The sequence below is a fragment of the Stomoxys calcitrans genome, chromosome 5 (assembly GCF_963082655.1).
Source record: "Stomoxys calcitrans chromosome 5, idStoCalc2.1, whole genome shotgun sequence".
In the NCBI taxonomy this organism is placed as follows: Eukaryota; Metazoa; Arthropoda; class Insecta; order Diptera; family Muscidae; genus Stomoxys; species Stomoxys calcitrans.
In genome coordinates, this window is record NC_081556.1 from 125,481,457 (window position 1) to 125,501,588 (window position 20,132).

At 36.1% G+C, this 20,132-nt stretch overlaps 1 protein-coding gene across 1 annotated transcript; it reads left to right on the forward strand.

Annotated features, from left to right (window-relative positions):
* The first annotated feature begins 1,758 nt into the window (after positions 1-1,758).
* Positions 1,759-16,786, forward strand: LOC106087538 (segmentation polarity homeobox protein engrailed). The gene is made up of 3 exons (XM_013252595.2): positions 1,759-3,411; positions 11,778-11,878; positions 15,651-16,786. Exons 1-3 carry the CDS (start codon positions 1,986-1,988, stop codon positions 15,897-15,899), a joined length of 1,776 nt encoding a protein of 591 aa, XP_013108049.1. The 5' UTR covers positions 1,759-1,985; the 3' UTR covers positions 15,900-16,786.
* Positions 16,787-20,132: the final 3,346 nt, after the last annotated feature.

The window sequence follows — 20,132 nt, forward strand, 5'->3', positions numbered from 1 at the left end:
ATCCTGTCCACTTAACATATCCATTTACTTGATCGGTTTATTAACCATTTATTCTGTTAATTTAATTTACTTAGGGTCACACTGACTTCAACTCCACCACACCATGAAAAAGGCATGAAAACCAAAACGATGTCGCGTCTTCGTCATCTTCGTTGTTCGCTGCCTCCGGGCAGCCTAAATGCAACACTCTCACACACATTTTCAATTGGTTCTGGCTTGGTGAAGCCCAATGTAACAATAACATTATTTGCTTAATCAGACCCCAAGCAATAACAAAAACAACAACTCAACAACTAGAGTATGTTGAGTATTAAGCATCTGCTAAAAGATAGACAGAATGAGAGAGTGAGAGAGAGAGAAAGAGCTTAGTCAAGAAAAGAGTATAAGGGAGTGATGTATGTGTATACAAAGTATGTACATACGTGGCTCTGGCTCTTGATGAAATAAGAGCTTCATCTATAATTGAGTTGTTGTGGGCCAAACGAAGACACCACGATGGATGAGTGCATGGATGGTCAGGCAGCAAATAGTAATGAGAGAAAAACAATAACAACAACATACAAAGAGACAACAGCAAACAGGGGAAAGATTAACAAACACAACTAAGGTTATTTCATTTCTACTTAGGGTTTTCAAGGCCCTTCGAGAAAAATGAAGAGTTTAGTTATATTGCTTTGTTATTCTAAACTCCTCCCCTTTTTTATAAGTTTATCTCTTTCTCTCTTGTCTTATAAAGCAGGCAGGAAAGTAACAACATGATTTGTGCCTTAGTATGTGTAATGATATGCCTTTTTTCATAACAGAAATGTCAGTTTTCCTTTAATGAAGTTATAAAGACTTAACAAGCCCTTGCTGGCTGGGTGCTTTTTATGCTCAACGAACTTTTGCAGCTTTCAACAAATTGTGTCCTGCAGTTGTTGTTATTATTGTTGGCGGTGTTGTAGTTCATGGAAATATGCCAACTTTAATAAAGGTGGTTGAACATTCTTGGCTCTCTCACTAGCCAGCCAGCCGCAAGGCCCAGTAATCATAGAACTTGCGCCGCTTTACAATACAATACTCCAGCCAAAGTTGGAATAAGTCGAGTTAAGCGTCGTCGTTGTGCGGGCTGCTAAACAGAAACATTTGCCAAACGTCTGTCAGATTACAGGTGACATCTGTAAGTGTCACACACAAACCTAGTGAGCGCTTGACGGTTTAGAGAATTGAAACAAGAAAATCGAAAAAAGTGTAAAGAACAGCATAGAGCAAAGAAAAAAGAACAAAGTGAACAAACATAATTTCCTATCGAACTCCTTTTGGTGCTGGTGTGTTTTTTAATTCTTCATAAACTTCACAATTCAATCAAAGACAAAAATCTTAATTTGAGCCTCAACTCATCACATAAGACAAAAACCATCTTCATCTCTGCTGCTCCCCTTTATTGATATAGGCTCACAAACTCATCTTCTCTCCTTGTCTAACCCATAGGGAGTTGCTACTGAGACCATTCCTCTTATGGGAGAGTGAGTGAGCCAGTGAGTGCTAGTTGTCATTTGGCCTAACTGTGCGTATGTGTGAGTAGTGTTCGTGGCTGTGGTGTTTGCTTTGCTGCTTCAGTTGGTAAAGACGTTAAACAACTGTGATTAGTTAATTTACTCGTTGACTTCAACGTGAACGGACGTGTCAGTGAGAGTACGACAGATTAAAACACACAAGAAAAATTAAGAAATAATAACGAAAAGATATAAAAAAATTAAATTGAAAATTAAACAACCTTAAGAAAGAATAAAAGTGGTTAATAAGAAGTGAACCGAAACAAGTGTTTGAAAAATTAAAACATAACAAAGAAAGTGACAAGTTGTTAAGAAAAATAATTCAGAAAAAAAAAATTAAATGTGAAAAAATTTTAACTCTCCTCCCTTCAAAAGAGTGAACGAAATAATTTCCTTTTTTTCCCGGAAAATCGCTGTTTGGTTTTTTTGCTCGGTGTGATTTAAACACAAATGGCCTTAGAGGATCGTTGTAGTCCCCAATCAGCACCATCGCCTCCAGGCCGTCTACCTCAAACGCCGCCACAAGCCTCTAGCCATCAAGCTTTTTTCCATCCCTCGTCTGCTATTTTGGATATGAGTTTGTCGCAGACCAGCGTGGAAAGTGCCAGCGCCGCCGCCTCGGTAGCCGCTGCAGCCACCATGTTGCCCCACACTGTGGCCTCCCTGTACCAGCAACAACAATTGCAACATCTACAGCAATTGCATCACTTGCAACAATTGCATCAACAACAATTGGCCGCCGGTGTCTTCCAACACCCAGGCTATGATTTAAATGCCCAGGCTCGTCTTAGCGTTTCGCCGGGAGCCCATTCCACCTCCTCGACACCTGCCTCTTCGCTGACCATCAAGGAAGAGGAGAATGATTCCATAATGGGTGACAGCTTCTCGGGGGAACATGATCAATCGGTGGTGGCCAGCAATGTAACCGAAGATGAGGATGAATGTGACATTGATGTGGATGTGGACGAGGATGATGAGGAGGATCACAAACGCATACCGCCGCCGGCCCATCAGCAATCGAGCAAACCCACTTTGGCCTTTTCCATTTCCAATATTCTCAGTGATCGTTTTGGTGGGGTGGGGGATCACAAAGATCATGACAGTGCGGTAAGGCAAACCCAGTTTCCCTCGCAACAAGGTTCCAGCATTTACAGGCCCTTTGACCAGTCGAGGGCTGCCACCGCCACACCATCCGCCTTTACCCGTGTCGATCTCTTGGAATTAAGCCGGCAACAACAGGCAGCAGCCGCTGCTGCCACAGCGGCCATGATGATTGAAAGAGCCAATATTTTGAATTGCTTTAATCCTGCCGCCTATCCCCGCATACATGAGGAAATCCTGCAAAGTCGTATGCGTAGAACTGGCCACCTTATGCCTCCCGGCCACAAGATGATGCCTGACCCTAGCATGACCTCACCACCACCTCCACCCTCTGGACAATCGGCCTTGGGTTCCCTGTGCAAAACTGTATCACAAATCGGCCAAGCTTCTCCCGCCTCGGGCGTTGTGATGACTACACCACCTGCAGCTTCCACACCCTCGGGTTCCTCAGTGGCCAGCATGACCTCACCACCACCTTCGCTACCAAATACCTCCAGCTCATCGGTGTGCTCATCATCTGCCTCATCATCATTATCAGCCTCATCTTCACATCCCGCGTCATCGTCGAATTCACAAAATTCATCACCCAGCAGCCGTAAAAATAATAGCCCGCAACCTATACCACCGCCGTCGGCCATTAGCCGAGACTCGGGTATGGAGAGTTCGGATGATACAAAATCGGAAACGGGCTCCACCACAAATTCGGAGACGGGCAAAAATGAAATGTGGCCAGCATGGGTATTTTGTACGCGCTACAGTGATCGACCAAGTTCGGGTGAGTTAAAAAAATATTCCGTGGAAATAAAATAGAAAGCTAGTGTAGTTTAGGGGTCTCCAAGCAAGGTTATGAAAATAGTTTAAAGAGTTCCTAAAATTGTTTTAAAGCTAAAGAGAGAAAAACTTATCCATGCCGCAATGCTTTTGGAGAAAAAGTTTAACATTTTATTTCTTTTTTTTTTTTGTGGATTTGTAATACTGGTGTGCCTCTGAGCGACATCTCTATAAGAGAAATTTTTGTTCCAATTTTTTCAAAAAAGTTTCGATTGGTAAATAATGTGGATGCTAAGTTCTTTCATGTCTTAGAGAGCGAACAAATTCAACAAAAAAATCATTTTTTGTAGCCAAGTATGAACTGCTAGTACCGCAGAGAGAGATTGGGAGACCTGTAGCAGTGAGGTATACCCAATGCTGAAAAATATTTGTTTAATATTTTCATAGGATTTGAACTTGGAAATGACAACCCAATTCAATTTCCCATTCAGAATTCAATAAAAAAATCTTTTTTGTAGCCAAGTTTGAGCTGCTAGTACCGCAGAGAGAGAAAGAGAGACTTGCAGTAGTGCGGGTATACCCAACGCCGAAAAATACTTATTTAATAATTTCATAGGATTTGAACTTGGAAATGACAACCCAATTCAATTTCCCATTCAAAATTCAATAAAAGAATCTTTTTTGTAGCCAAGTTTGAGCTGCTAGTACCGCAGAGAGAGAGAGAGAGAGAGAGAGACTGGCAGTAGTAAGGGTATACCCTACGCTGAATAATATTTATTTAATATTTTCATAGGATTTGAGCTTGAAAATGACCACCCAAATCAAAAAGGAGACCTGCAGCTTCCATACCCTCGGGTTCCTCCTACTTTATAGTCAAGTTTGTCCTATAGTACCGCAGAGAAAAAGGCACTCCTGACGAGATTTGTTTAGTTGTGTATTTCTCACGAAAATCGTACTAAATATCAAGGAGAGCCTCATTCACCGCTATCAGCGCGGCCCGGTTGAGTTCTGGGCTTAGGTTAGGTTGAAAAGAGGGTGCGGATATTAATTCGCCCCATGCCACTATGGACATACACCTAAGTCAGTTATCGGCTTGCTGTGCACTCTAAATCTAAATAAAAAAGTAACCTCGAAAGAGAAAATCTAATTTAGGAATTCCGTTAGAATTTCCATGCCACGCCCCTAAGTTGCTTCATTTCTGGTATTGTGTCCCCACCTAAGTGCCGGTATCTGTTAGACGCGAAAGCCAGGCAATAACAAAGGAAATGCTACAGCTTCTGGGATTAGTGACCACTTTACTGAACTCAAAATTTAACCGGCAAGCTCTGTTTTTAAATAAAGAACAAAAGTTGCTTCACAAAAAGTGTCGCAGTGTGCAGCATGCCGTATGAACTGAACGTAAAAATGTGGTCAGCAATTTTACTATTAACCTGATAACCATGAAGAATGGGAAAACTCAAAATTTTCGTGCAAGAGTTCTATGGTTGGCTCTAAAGGATCTGTGGTTGGCTTTAAAGGATTTGTGCTTGGCGTTAAAAAATTGTTAATGCCAAACATTTTTTTCAAAATCTTTTAAGGAGTAAGAGAATGATGCATTGGTAACATGGAAATGTTGAGTTTTATAAAATAAATATTTTTAATTTAAAATAAAAAAAAAAAATTATTAAAAATTTTTTTATTTAAAATTTTTGGAAAAAAACTCAAAATTTTTTAAGTAAAACAAATATTAAAAAAAATTAAAAATTTTTAAAAAAAATTTATTATAAAAAAATTATTTTGTTTTAATATAAATTTCATTTTATTTTAATTTTTTAAACAAATTTTAAAAAAATTATTTAATTTTTTTTTTTAAAAAAAATTACAAAATTATTTTTTTAAAGTTTTAATTAAGAAAAAAATATTTTAGTTATTTTTATTAAAAATAAAATATTTAATTAAATAATTTAGAATTTTTCTTTGTAATAAATAATCATTTACAAAATAACAAAGAAAAAAAATTTTTAAGTACAAAAAATAGTTAATTTTTCTTAATTAAAATAAGAATTAAAAAAAAACATATTTGAAAATTTTAAATAAAAAAAAATATTTTTTTAAAATAAAAATTAATTTTTTTTTTTATTTTTTTAAGTTTTTTAAACAAGATTTAAAAAAATTTTTTTGTTTTAAAAAAATTTTATAAATTTTTTTTTTAATGTTTTAAATAAGAAAAAGTTCTTTTTAGTTATTTTTATTAAAGATAAAAAATTTAATTAAATAATTTTGAATTCTTTTTTGCACAATAATATTTTTTATAAAAATTTTTGGAATAAAAAATTTAAAAAAATTTTCAAAATTTTTTTTTAAGGAAAACAAATATCTAAATTTTTTTATTCAAAATAAAAATTTGTTTAAATAAAACACAAAATTTTAAAATTTTTAAAATAAAACTAAAAAAAACTTTTTTTAAATAAAAATTTTAATTTTTTTTATTATTTTTTTTTTTAAATTTTTAAACAAAATATTTCAATTTCTTTTAAAAAAATATATAAAATTAATTTTTTGCTGTTTTAAATAATAGAAAAATATTTTTAGTTATTTTTATCAAAAATAAAAATTGTATTAAATAATTTTGATTTTTTTTTTTGTACCAGAATATTTTATTTAAATATTTTTGGAATAATAAATTAGAAAAAAATTTAATTTTTTTTAAAGGAAAAAAATATTTAACTTTTTTATTTAAAATTATTTAAAATATTTTATTTTAACATTATTGGAATAATATATTAGAAAAAATTTTCAAAATTTTTTAAGTAAATCAAATATTTAAAATTATGAATAAAAAATAGCCTTTTTTGCTAGAAATTTAAAATTTGATTTTATAATTTTTTTTTTCAAGTTTTTAAACAAGTTTTAAAACAAATATTTAGATTTTTTTTAATTTACAAAATTAAGTTTTTAATTTTAAATTTTAAATCAGAAAAAAATTTATTTATTTTTTATTAAAAATAAAAACTTAAAATTTCTTTTTATATATTTTTTTGAAATCAAAATTTTTTAAATTGAATTTTTTTAATATTTTTTTTTACTTTTTTTTTTAAAAAAAAATAAAAATTTGAGTTTTTTTAATCAAAATTTTTGAAATTTTTTAATTTGATTTGTTTTTAATTTTAATTCATTAAATTTATCACTACAAGGTTGCCAATGCCGTTTTTAAATCAGAAAAGTAAATGTTTTTTTTTTATTTAAAATAAAAACTTAAAATTTCTCTTTTACATATTTTTTTGAAATTAAAATTTTTTAAATTGACTTTTTTTTTAATTTTTTTATTAAAAAAAAATTTAATTTTTATTTTTGCTAAAATTTTTCAAATTGTTTACTTTGACTTTTTTATTTTAATTTATTAAATTTATCATTTCAAGGTTACCAATGCTTTTCCCTTACGCCTTCTTGCCATTTCCGTTGCGACAATAATTCCCAAGGTCATCTAACATAAAACTATCACTTTTATTACTCCATAAATTTCATTCCGATTGTCTACATTTGAAAAATGGCATCCTTCAAAAATCGGTTGCCTTTTAAGAAAAGAGCGGCAAAAATCCTTTCTTCCCATTTTTTTTTATTGTCCTTGTCGTATGGCTTTCTTCTTCTATGACAAAAGATTGCGCGCCCAAAATGAATGTCCTCCTGCTGTGACCACACACCGTAAACATGACTCAAAAGTGTAAATGTTTGGCCGGCATGAGACGTTTGAAGTTGCCAGCAACATCAACAACAAAACTGGACACACACACACGACGCACTTTTAAACTCAAGGTCCATATTTAATGTTTTGTAATCAGCTTGACAATGTATGAGTCAAAATAAAACAGAAACTACTTACAACAACAAACACACACACACACATACAAAAGACAAGCAAGTAGAGGATCTTTGGTTGACATTTTCGGTTGCTGTTGAATGATGCTGCCTTAGCAGCCCAAATGGTAATCCCCGCAGATAAAAATCAGCTGTAATGATGTGGAGGCTAGCCTTTAAAAACAAGTGTTGAGTGATGCAGAAGGGGGGAGTTTCGAATATCTTTTCTTAAAATTCTTTTAAGACAACGGCATTTCGACACGTGCTCTAAACACCAAATATCAAATCCTTTTCTTTGGTATGGGAGTGGAAAAAGGGCTTTAAATGTTCTTTTATCACTTGTTTTCCCCACAAAAAAATGGTATGAATGATAGACGAGGTTTTGTGTGGGATCACCAGTGCATACATGAGTGTGGGGGCATAGATGTTTATGGGGGAGAAGATGGAAATTAATTTTAAGTGTTTTTTTTTATTATTTTTAATGGTTTTTTAATAGAGAGGAAATGACAGATTTATGGCCAGATTTTAATGAAATGCTACCAAAAATGTTGATAACTACAATAAAGCATAGAAGAAAAGATGAAAAATATATCATCATCATCATCATGTCACAGTTGCTTGTGGTTTATTTTTGATTTTTTTTTTGTTTAACATTGGCACAACATTTAAAATGTTGTCTAGTCCAAATGTTTTTAAGTGATTTTTAATTGCCCTTAGGTAAAGAGGAAAAAACAAAAATAGAAATTCCCAAATGTTATGCAAAAATGATAATGCAAATGAGATAACATTAATTATGTGTTTGAAAATAAATAATTAAAACTTTTCCAGGTTATAAGCAAAAAGAAAATAATTTTGAAAAAAAATGTAATTTGGAAAAAAAAATCTCCTCGTTGGGAAATTAATGAAAAATAGATGAAATCGCCCAGCCTAACTAACTAAAACATAGTAAATAGAAAAAATTTAAGTATAAAGCAAAGGCAGTGTCTTTGACCAATAACAAAATGTTGGCTCAGCTCGTTTATGGTAGCGTAGAAAAGTCCTTTGACAGAAGGACGGACAGAAAAAAGAGGTTGGTTGCAGACGTTTACATGAATGGAGGCAGACACGTATGGATGTATGGACCCACACTAGATGAACCAATGACAAACAGACGGACAGACAGACAGAATAAAAGTGGTTGGTTGCAGATTTTTATATGAAAAGAGGCAGATGTATGTATGGATTATATGGACCGAAACTAGGTGAATAAGCAGATAAACCAATGACGGACAGACGGACAAATCGAGCTAAATCGTCTGAAAGCAGCAGAAGCCAGTAATCGGCTTGTTGTGCGCTCTAAATACTAAAAATTAATCTCGAAAAAAAAGTTTAAGTTAGGAATTCCTTGCTACTTCAAAAAACTTTATTTGTTTTCCATACCACTCCCCTAAGTTGATTTATGTCTGATATTGTGTCCCCACTTAAGTACCGTTGTCTTTTAGCCGGACAATGACATGGGAAAAGCTCTAACGTCTCATTTTTTTCCCTACATGCCCTACACATGCTGCCGCACCGATTTTAAATAAGTGAGCTCGTAGTCCTATGTGTCCCGTTATGACACCAATAGCTATACTGACCTCCTTCTTATTTCCTTTCAGTAATAGCTTCATCTTCCCACAATCTGGATCTCCACATTGGATCTTCCCCGTCCTACCAGCAGTTTCGCCGTTTTACAGGGTTACATGCTCTTTCGTCGTACACGCCCTTAACTCGGACTGCGTCGACCCGAAAGGTTTCAATTTAACCAAGAGGTTAAACTGAAACTTGGCTTAACAGCCAAATCGTCCGCTCTTTCATTCGCCCTTACTCCGTTATGGACCGGCACACAAACGATGCGTATTTTGCCACCCTCAGTAAATCTCCTTCTTACACTGCAAGAGTGTTCGTCACCTTACCCTCCTGGTTGTTATCGCCCTTATGACCATTTTACTGCCCGTAAAGATGATCAAACTCGACGTCCACGCGTAAGCACCACACCACCTCACGCATTCCGTGATCGCCAGAATCTCCGCCTGCACGACCGGAGTAAGGCAGTCTAAATGAGATCGCAGTTCCTGGGTTCTCAATGTAGACTCCCAGGCCCATTCTGTCCTCTAGTTTGATATATCCGTGTAATATGATCTTCCTGAGGGCAATACTAGGGTTTCGTCAGTCCAGGTTTGTGCCGTCAGTCCAAGTTTGTGTTTGCAGTAGTGCCTCGCACTCCACCTCAAGTGCCGTCTCAGGTATCCGACTGCAAAATTCTTTCATTCCCTCCAGGTTTCCGATCGTCGACTCGATTATACCGCGATGGTATGAGCTGCTTCCAATCTTAATCCATTCTCCCATCGCGATCTGGGGTCTTGACTTCTTGAGCCTCTAGAGGGCGTAATTATTATCCGATTTTGCGTGAAGCGTTTCGTTTTATCTCGCAACAACTATGCCATCTATGGCCTATATCAGTCCATGATAGAGTTCCCATGCAAACCGATCTCGGATCTTGACTTCTTGAGCCACTAGAGGGCGCAATTATTTTTCAATTTGGCTGAAATTTTGCAAGTGTTATTATGACTTGCAACAACTGTGCCAAGTATGGTCGGAATTGGTTCATTACCTGATATAGCACCCATATAAACCGATCTCGATCTTGTATTTCATGAGATTGGCTAAAATTTTGCACCAAGTGTTCTGTTTTAACTTCTAAAAACTGTGTTAAGTATGGTCTAAATCGGATCGTAACGTGATATTAGACCCACATAAACCGATCGCGGGACCCTATAGTGGGTCCAATTATTATACGATTTTGCACTATTTCCACTTTGGTCTCCAACAGGAAAACCAAGTATAGCCCCAATCGGTTTATAACTTGGAACAGCTCCAATAGCATAGCACATCTTATCTAGCATCCTTTGTTGACCTATAAAGAGATATCGGGCAATGATCTCGAGAAATAAGACCTATGATGGGGGGTTTATAAGATTCGGTCCGGCCGAACTTAGCACGCTTTTACCTGCTTTAATTTAATTTTATTTTAAAATATTTCCTTTATATTGTTTTTTTTTTTTAAATAGAAAGCACTGAATATTATATCGAGCTAGAATGTGTTCGATAAATCACGAACAGTTTTTATTTTTTTATTTTTTTTTATGTTATGTTATGTTATGTTATGTTATGTTATGTTATGTTATGTTATGTTATGTTATGTTATGTTATGTTATGTTATGTTATGTTATGTTATGTTATGTTATGTTATGTTATGTTATGTTATGTTATGTTATGTTATGTTATGTTATGTTATGTTATGTTATGTTATGTTATGTTATGTTATGTTATGTTATGTTATGTTATGTTATGTTATGTTATGTTATGTTATGTTATGTTATGTTATGTTATGTTATGTTATGTTATGTTATGTTATGTTATGTTATGTTATGTTATGTTATGTTATGTTATGTTATGTTATGTTATGTTATGTTATGTTATGTTATGTTATGTTATGTTATGTTATGTTATGTTATGTTATGTTATGTTATGTTATGTTATGTTATGTTATGTTATGTTATGTTATGTTATGTTATGTTATGTTATGTTATGTTATGTTATGTTATGTTATGTTATGTTATGTTATGTTATGTTATGTTATGTTATGTTATGTTATGTTATGTTATGTTATGTTATGTTATGTTATGTTATGTTATGTTATGTTATGTTATGTTATGTTATGTTATGTTATGTTATGTTAAAACTTTATTTCCTTATAGATTTCTCTATTTAATACCCCACAATCATAACATCTGATGGCAAAAGTACAATAATTAAATACCTTTGCTTTTCCAAAACCATTGTACCACCTAACCTACCAACCTTCATTACAATTTTTGCCTAAATCAACCATAAAGCATTCATTAACCAAAGGCTCTGCTCAACTCAATACAGCCAAACATCATTTCACTAAAAAAAATATTTTCCAATGACAGCTGTCTATGTCATTTTGACCATCTGATGATGGCGGCAGTGGCAAGGCGGCGGCATAAAACAATCATCATTTCTTTTCTTGTTGCCTGCCTCACTCAGCTCAGCCATTCGCTTGGTCTCAACACATTTTCTTAATAAAATAATCATTATATTAGAAAAAGAATTTCCATAGCAAATTAATATGCAACAATGGTCATCGGTTGATTGCTCACATTAAAAAAACAGTGTGCAAGGGAGGGGTGAAGGGGAGGAGGAAAGCAAGCAAGCAAGCAACACAAAATATGACATTTTGTTTAGAGAGACATGGCAAAAGAAAAGCGCAAGCGCGCGCACCTTTTCTTCTTCATAATTGATAGACAAGGCAAGCTCATTAAAATGTTATGAACGTTAAACGTTTGTTGAAGGGGTTACTAGAAGTGGGCAAAAATGTGAGAGTTAATGAAATCATTATGAGAATATTTTTACGATTATGCATGTTTTATTTTTGTAATAAAGTTATATTTTTATTAATCTATGGTGTTTCTTGGTTTTCTTCTATTGTAGGCCCCCGTTACCGACGCCCCAAACAACCCAAAGATCCCAAGGCATCGGATGAGAAACGACCACGCACCGCTTTTTCAGGCGAACAATTGGTCAGACTAAAAGTAAGTATTGGAGTTTATTGATTTTTTTAGATTTTATTTAAAAAAATTTAAAAGGTTAGAAGAGCAGACACAACTTCAAACTAGACAAAGAAGAGCAATCAAAAAAATTCAAAAATGTTTAGTAATAAAAAAATACTATTCTTTGAATAGAAAGCATTAAAAAATTGCCTAAATCCGGACAATATCCTGCAATGGAATCCCAATTATAAAAAAATCAACAAAGACGATAAAAAAAAATAAAAAATAGTTAAAGTTTGAAAAATATCTAACAATCAAATCTTATATGGGCCCTACAACTTGCTCCCAAGTTTTGAGGAAAGTGCAACATGAGTGAATTCAATCAATCAATTGGTCTTAAAGTGCACATAGACACACTGGAGAACAGAGGAATATTTCTACATCGAAACAAAAATTATGCTGTTCTTTTACATACTCACCAAGGAAGAAACGCATCTCACAGTGGTGGGTATGTGGTATCTTTCCTTTTCCACTGCATAAACTCTTCGATCATTAAGTTAGTCTGGAAAGAGAAATAAAAGAAAAGAAAATTGTGGAAAAATAACTGATCTTCGTCTTTACTGGCAAAAATATGAGAGTTATAAGAGATATATTAAAATATGTTTTTGCGGCCGATATTGATGAAGCGATTAAAATTCCAGATAGTTTCCTATAGCAACAACTTTTTCACTTAAGCGATTTCGGTTTCATATAAAAACCTAATTTGGGGTTTAAGAACCATTTCAGTTAAGCGCTATTTTCAGTTAAGTGACTTTCACTTAACCGAATTTGATTGCATTGAACAAAACCAAAAATTATTGGTTCTTTTCATCAAGTTTCTCTTAAGCGGATTTTTGCACTAAAGCGAATTGCAGTTAAACGGTTTCGACTGTATATACTTTTGATGGGTCTCAGATCAATAATTATATGGATTGAGGATGGCAGCAGCTCATGCCATCGCGGTATGATCGAGGCGATGATAGGAAACCTGGATGAAAGGGAAGAGGTTTCCGATCGGATACCTAAGATGATTCAGGATGTGAGCAGCTCATACCATCGAGGCATAATTGAGGCGACGATAGGAAACCTGGAAGGAAGGCAAGAGGTTTCCGATCGGATACTTAAGATGAACCTTGGAATCGAGTGTGAGGCACTGGTGCCATCGGCACAGTCTTGGATTGACCGAACCCTAGTATTGCCATCTGGAAGATCATGTTACAGGATGGATCAAAGCTAGGGGACAGAGTGGGCCTGGGGTCTGCATTGAGAACCCAGGGACTGAGATCAGTTTTAGACTGCCTGACCATGCAGGCGGAGATCCGGGCGACCATGGGATGCGTGAAGTGGTGTGGTGCTAACGTTAGGACCTTGAGTGTGGACATCTTTACCGACAGCAAAATTGCCATAAGGGCAATAACAACCAGAACGGTAAGGTAAGGTGTAAGAAGGAGATTGATGCCTTCTCTGAGGATGGCGGCAACATCCGCATCGATTGTGTGCCGGGCCATAATGGATTTATGGGGAATGAAATGGCAGACGATTTGGCGGTAATGGCCAGAGTACTGTCGTCAATAGGCTTGTTTAACCCGAGGCCTTTCGGGTCGACGCAGTGGAAGTGGAAGTGGAACAGCGAAACGGTGGGTCGGTCCGCGTCATAGGCGGACATTCTAACCTTTGCGCTACGTTGGCCTCCTGAGCCTCTAGAGAGCGCAATTCTTATCTAATGGTTGAACTCAGCATTCAAACACAGAGTGAGGGGAGTTCAGTTACGGCAGCCGACCAAGAAACATTCTCATAGAGAACGATCGGACGACAAAACTGGCCTCGATTATGTTTGAGCTTACGCTGAGCATCCAAACATAAGCGAGGCCAGTTTCGTCGTTCGATCGTTCTCTATGAGAATGTTTCTGGGTCGGCTGCCGTAACTTAACTCCCCTCACCCTGTGTTTGGATGCTGGCCTCACTTATGTTTGAGCTTACGCTGAGCATCCAAACATAAGCGAGGCAAGTTTCGTCGTTCGATCGTTTTTTATGATAATGTTTCTTGGTCGGCTGCCGTAACTGAAGTCCCCTCACCCTGTGTTTGGATGCTCAGTTCAACCATCCTGGCCAGCAGTCGCTTTGCAATTCTAATAAGCCAGTGTGAAACTGAAACTCACCATTCGATATTTGCACTGCTCTCATGCTTTGGAACGCAGAGCAAGGGCAGACCAAGTACAGAGTGAGAGAAATTATATGGCGGTGGTGGTGAACTTATACCCAAGGTGGTGAGTTTCAATTTCACACTGGTTAACTTATACCCGAGGTGGTGAGTTTCAGTTCCGCACTGGTTATTCGCCCGAACATACCTTTTTTTCTTCTTTTTTCATATTTTTGGACAGTTTCATCGTCCGATCGTTCTCTATGAGAATGTTTCTTGGTCGGCTGTTGTAACTGAACTCCCCTCACCCTGTGTTTGGATGCTCAGTTTAACCAACCTGGCCAGCAGTCGCTTTGCAATTCTAATAAGCCAGTGTGAAACTGAAACTCACCATTCGATATTAGCACTGCTCTCATGCTTTGGAAGGCAGAGCAAGGGCAGACCAAATACAGAGTGAGAGAAATGATATGGCGATGGTGGTGAACTTATACCCAAGGTGGTGAGTTTCAGTTTCACACTGGCTAACTTATACCCAAGGTGGTGAGTTTCAGTTTCACACTGGTTAACTTATACCCAAGGTGGTGAGTTTCAGTTTCTCACTGGTTAACTTATACCCAAAGTGGTGAGTTTCAGTTTCACACAAGTAATCCAAAATTCGGGCCAACCGAATTTAGCTTTTTTTCTACTATCTTTCCAATTTATGGACATTTTTTTTTTGTCAAACACCTAATTAACCTATTAAACCATTGGAATATTAAATTTTCCCCTCAAAAGAATTTGAAATATTTCCATAATTTCCTTTTTCCACTTCTCCCTAACATGGTCTTTTAAATTGCTAATTTGAATAAGGTTTAGGGGACAAGGACAATTCTTGAGCTCATTTTCCATCCAAAATTTCATTTTTGCCTCTATAGTAATGAATTAAACTATGGCTCATTTGTTTGCCATGGAAACTAAAAACCTATTTAACGAATGCCAAGTCATTAAATAGCCAAAAGAACAAAAACTACCACAATGACATTATTTTAAACTCAAAATTTGAAATATGCCGGTATGTGCGGCACATTAGAGAAACCCGTTTTCTAACATTCATCTTGTCCTTCATGTTGCGAGTCCTTTTTTTCCCAAATTTTGTATAGGAGTATTAGTTTGCCTTTTGCTTTTTGTACATATTTTGACTAAACATAACGAATTGAAAATTTATGAGTCTTGCTGGTGAAGATGGCCAGCAATATCTATTGCTGTTGAAGGCAAAATATTTTCAAAATATTTACAACACCACCTAGGGAGTGTATGGCCATGCTTGTTGTTAGCAAGTCCCAGCTATGGTTCGTTCTGTTGTTTGAGTGTGTGTGTGTGTGTGTGTGTACGATATCCTGCCAACAGTTAGCAAAACCGCAACTAAACGCCTTGCCTTAACGCAAAACACCACTTAAACAGTAGGATCTTTTATCTTTGAGTTCCTAGTTGCCTATTGTCTTAAGCAGTTTTACTTCTTGGCTCGCATATATTGTCTAGCAATTAGTTGTGGTCTGCTCGTAAACCACCTTAAATAATTGATTTTCTTTACTTGAAGTTTTCTCCATTTTCAACGAAAACTAATTTTCTCTGTTTTGTGATTTTTTTCTTTTGCAGCGTGAATTCAATGAGAATCGGTACCTAACCGAACGCAGACGCCAACAGTTGAGTGCTGAATTGGGCTTGAATGAGGCTCAAATAAAAATCTGGTTCCAGAATAAGAGAGCCAAAATCAAGAAATCCACGGGCACCAAAAATCCCTTGGCCCTACAGCTGATGGCCCAGGGACTGTATAATCATACGACAGTGCCTTTGACCAAAGAGGAGGAGGAACTGGAAATGCGTATGAATGGACAAATACCTTAAATCTCAGCAAACAGCAGAGGAGGCCCAGGAACTTAAAAACCTCCGAAAGCATTTGTAGTGCAATAAAACCTAAGGAGAGAGAGAGAGAGAAGGAAAAGGGATATCCTTTTTCTCAAACCCCTTGTTGTAAATGTCTTATATATCCTTTATATATATATGAAATGTTTTGATTATTGTGATATAGTTATTGTAAATCTAACCAAACCACCCTCCCATCCCCCCTCCCAAAAAAAGGAGCCTCATTGTATAGCCGAATTGAAATAAAAGCCCCTTTGCCACACTAAGCTTCTAAAAAAAAACATAAATATTGTAAATTATTGAGGAAAATTTCCATAATCATAAATTTATGTTGGCTGCTGCAATAGATTTGAGTTAAAATATTTACATTGGTATTTCTGTTGGTACTCATGACAAAAAAAAGAGCATCTGATATAAAAAAGTCTAAAAAAAAATGAAAAAAAAATCTCAAAATTCAAACAACACTGACACACACACACACACTCACACATACAAAAAAGTATTATTTTTCAAATTTATTATGAATATTTTTGTAAGTTAACATAAAAATGTTAAACTAACAAAAGCAGCTTAGTGTTATAGAAAAAAATCTTAAAAACACACACACTCACACACACACATGCGCATACATACAACAAAGTCACTGAAGATATTACATCAAAGATTATATCATATGACTCAGTTGCTTCGGCCTTCCCTGCCCCCGCTATGTGTAAATATTTAAAGCAGCCACTGACCATCATACTTCGTTAGAAGTATTCGATAGCCTTGTGTGCCCCTCTGTCCGTCTGTCTGACTGTCTCTCCATGTTGCTGTTACTTGGTTAGTGTGTTTCCAAGCTCTATTTTTGTAAATTTTTATATTTTCTCAAAAAACAAAAAAATTTAAATTATTATTCGTATTATTATTATAATTGCTATTATAAATATTATTTATGTATTATATATGAATATTTTGTACATTTTGTGTATTTTGTAATTTATATCTTTGTGTAAGTTATTTTTTATTTTATTTTATTTTTTTTTCTAGTTTTATGTTTGTTATTATCATAGGATTTTAGTCTTTAGTAAAGTGAAGTAAAAAAGCAAAGAATTAAAAACAAAAAAAAAAAACAAAAACAAATCTTTAATGAAAAATGAAGAAAATAAAACAACAAATATTTAAATACCAAATATTCTGAAAAAAAAAATAATTTTTGTTTCCTTTTTTGGGAAAAGGGAGGGGAGAGTTCACCAGGTTGTTTGCAGTAACTCTCTAACAAAAATGGCAAGCAAGCATGTTTTGGAAAGCCAAATGGTGTGGTTGGATGGTTATGGATATTGTTTTTTTATACCCTCCACCATAGGATGGGAGTATACTAATTTCGTCATTCTGTTTGCAACCACCTCGAAATATGCGTCTGAGACGCCATAAAGTCTGTATATATTCTTGAACGTCTGTCCGTCCGTCCGTCTGTCTGTCTGTCTGTCAAAAGCACGCTAACTTTCGAAGGAGTAAAGCTAGCCGCTTGAAATTTTGCAAGAATACTTTTCATTTGTGTAGATCGGTTGGTATTGTAAATGGGGCAAATCGGTCCATGTTTTAATATAGCTGCCATATAAACCGACCATGGGTCTTGACTTCTTGAGCCTCTAGAGGGCGCAATTCTCGTCCGATTTGACTGAAATTTTGCACATGGTGTTTTGGTATCACTTCCAACAAACAAGGTAAGTACGGCTCAAATCGGTTCATGTTTTGATATAGCTGCCATATAAACCGATCTTGGGTCTTGACTTCTTGAGCCTCTAGAGGGCGCAATTCTGGGCCGATTTGACTGAAATTTTGCATGAGGTGTTTTGTCATGACTTCCAACAACGGCAGTAAGTATGGGTCAAATCAGTCCATGTTTTAATATAGCTGCCATATAAACCGATCTTGGGTCTTGACTTCTTGAGCCTCTAGAGGGCGCTATTCTTATACGATTGGAATGAAATTTTGCACGTGGTGTTTCGGTATCACTTCCAACAACGGCAGTAAGTATGGTTCAAATCGGTCCATGTTTTGATATAGCTGCCATATAAACCGATTTTGGGTCTTGACTTCTTGAGCCTTTAGAGTGCGCAATTCTCGGCCGATTTGACTGAAATTTTGCACATGGTGTTTTGGCATCACTTCCAACAACCAAGGTAACTACGGCTCAAATCGGTTCATGTTTTGATATAGCTGACATATAAACCGATCTCGGGTCTTGACTTCTTGAGCCTCTAGAGGGCTCAATTCTCGTCCGATTTGGCTGAAATTATGCCCGTGGAGTTTTGGTACCACTTCCAACAACGGCAGTAAGTATGGCTCAAATCGGTCCATGTTTTAATATAGCTGCCATATGAACCGATCTTGGGTCTTGACTTCTTGAGCCTCTAGAGGGCGCAATTCTCGGCCGATTTGACTGAAATTTAGCATGAGGTGTTCTGTTATGACTTCCAATAACTGTGCTGGGTATGCCGCAAATCGGTACTTAAACTGATATAGCTGCCATATAAACCAATCTGGGATCTTCACTGCTTGAGCCTCTAAAGGACGCAATTCTCATCCGATTTGGCAGAAATTTTGTACATCGGCTTCTCTCATGACCTTCAACATACGTGTCCAATATGGTCTGAATCGATCAATAGCTTGAAACAGTTCCCATATAAACCGATTTCCCAATTTTGCTTCTTGAGCCTCTACAAGGCGCAATTCTTATCAGAATGGACTGAAATATTACACAATGACTTCCGCAATGTTCAGCATTCATTTATGGTCCGGATCGGACTATAACTTGTTTTAGGTTATGAATATTATTTTTAGTTTTAGACCTACAACTCATGGCGCTTAGTGATTTCCAGTCACTTCACAAACCCAGTGAACCAAACATTCCGAAGTCTGTATGAAAGTCGGAAAATTCTTTCGAATTCGGATGCAAAGTCTGCCCAAATTCAGTGAACCAAACATGCCGAAGTCTGTATTCGGATGCAAAGTCTGCCCAAATTCTTGATAAACAAGTAAAAAGGCGTTAAGTTCGGCCGCGCCGAACTTTGGATACCCATCACCTCGTGTATATATGTAAACCACCTTACGTCATAGACCGATGAAAAATGCATAATTTATCTGGGCCAAATTGAAGAAACACAACTCACTGCCTCAAATTTCAGCAAAATCGGATAATAAATATGGTTTTTATGAGCCTAAGACCCTAAATCGGCGGATCGGTCTATATGGGGGCAATATCAAGATATAGTCCGATATAGCCCATATTGAAAATAACCTGTCTATGGACAAAAGAAAAAAAGAATCTGTGCAAAGTTTCAGCTCAAAATCTCTTTTTTTAAAGGCTGTAGCGTGATTTCAACGGACAGATGGACGGACATGGCTAGATCGTCTTAGAGTTTTACGACGATAAGAATATATATACTTTTGGAGTCGGAAGTGCACTACGTGCAAAATGTCAGCCAATAATAATGAAATTTTACATGGTTATAGCCGAGGTGTTATCCAGGTTATATGCAACATTCCAGGGCCCTAGAAGTCCCAGGGGCCCATTGATGGGCCTTCAAAGTTGGTAACCTCGGTCCTACAAAATTTTGTACGGTCTGTCAAAAGCGCATTTCGATTTCAAAAATTTTTTGCTAGAGAGTGCTTAAAAAGCCCTAAAAACTGGCCTAAATCTGCGGGACATCTTTTATAGTGTCCAAGAAATTTGACAAACAATTTTTTTTTAAAATTTTCGCAGAGGCTTATCTCTTATTTTGTTGCTTGTGAAAGCACTTGTGAACCGGTTTAAATTTTTTAACTGATTCGGAAAGGAAATGCAATGTTGTATTTTTTTGACGGGATTCTTCAGTCAAAAGTTATGCGAGTTACGAATCAAAAAATATGAGCAAAATTATTTTTTGGCATTTAAACCTGATACAGATACATAGAGAAAAATCATACCAAAATGAAGGTTCAAAATCGAGCCATAATTGCGCCCTTCAGAGGCTCAGAAAGTGAAATTGGGAGATCGGTTTATGTGGCGGCTATGATAGGCTATGAACCGATTTAAACCATACTTGGCACAGCAGTTGGAAGTCATACCAAAACGACAAGTGAAAAATTTCAGCCAAATTTGATAACAGTTGCGCCATCTAGAGGCTAAAGAAGTCTAACCATGAGATCGGTTTATATGGCAGCTATATCAAGTTATGAACCCATTTAGAC

Coding starts and splice junctions, on each gene's coding strand:
- LOC106087538 (XM_013252595.2), top strand. CDS start 1,986: ATGGCCTTAGAGGATCGTTGTAGTCCCCAATCAGCACCATCGCCTCCA. Junction 3,412..11,777: donor CAGTGATCGACCAAGTTCGG/GTGAGTTAAAAA, acceptor CTTCTATTGTAG/GCCCCCGTTACCGACGCCCC. Junction 11,879..15,650: donor AACAATTGGTCAGACTAAAA/GTAAGTATTGGA, acceptor TTTCTTTTGCAG/CGTGAATTCAATGAGAATCG.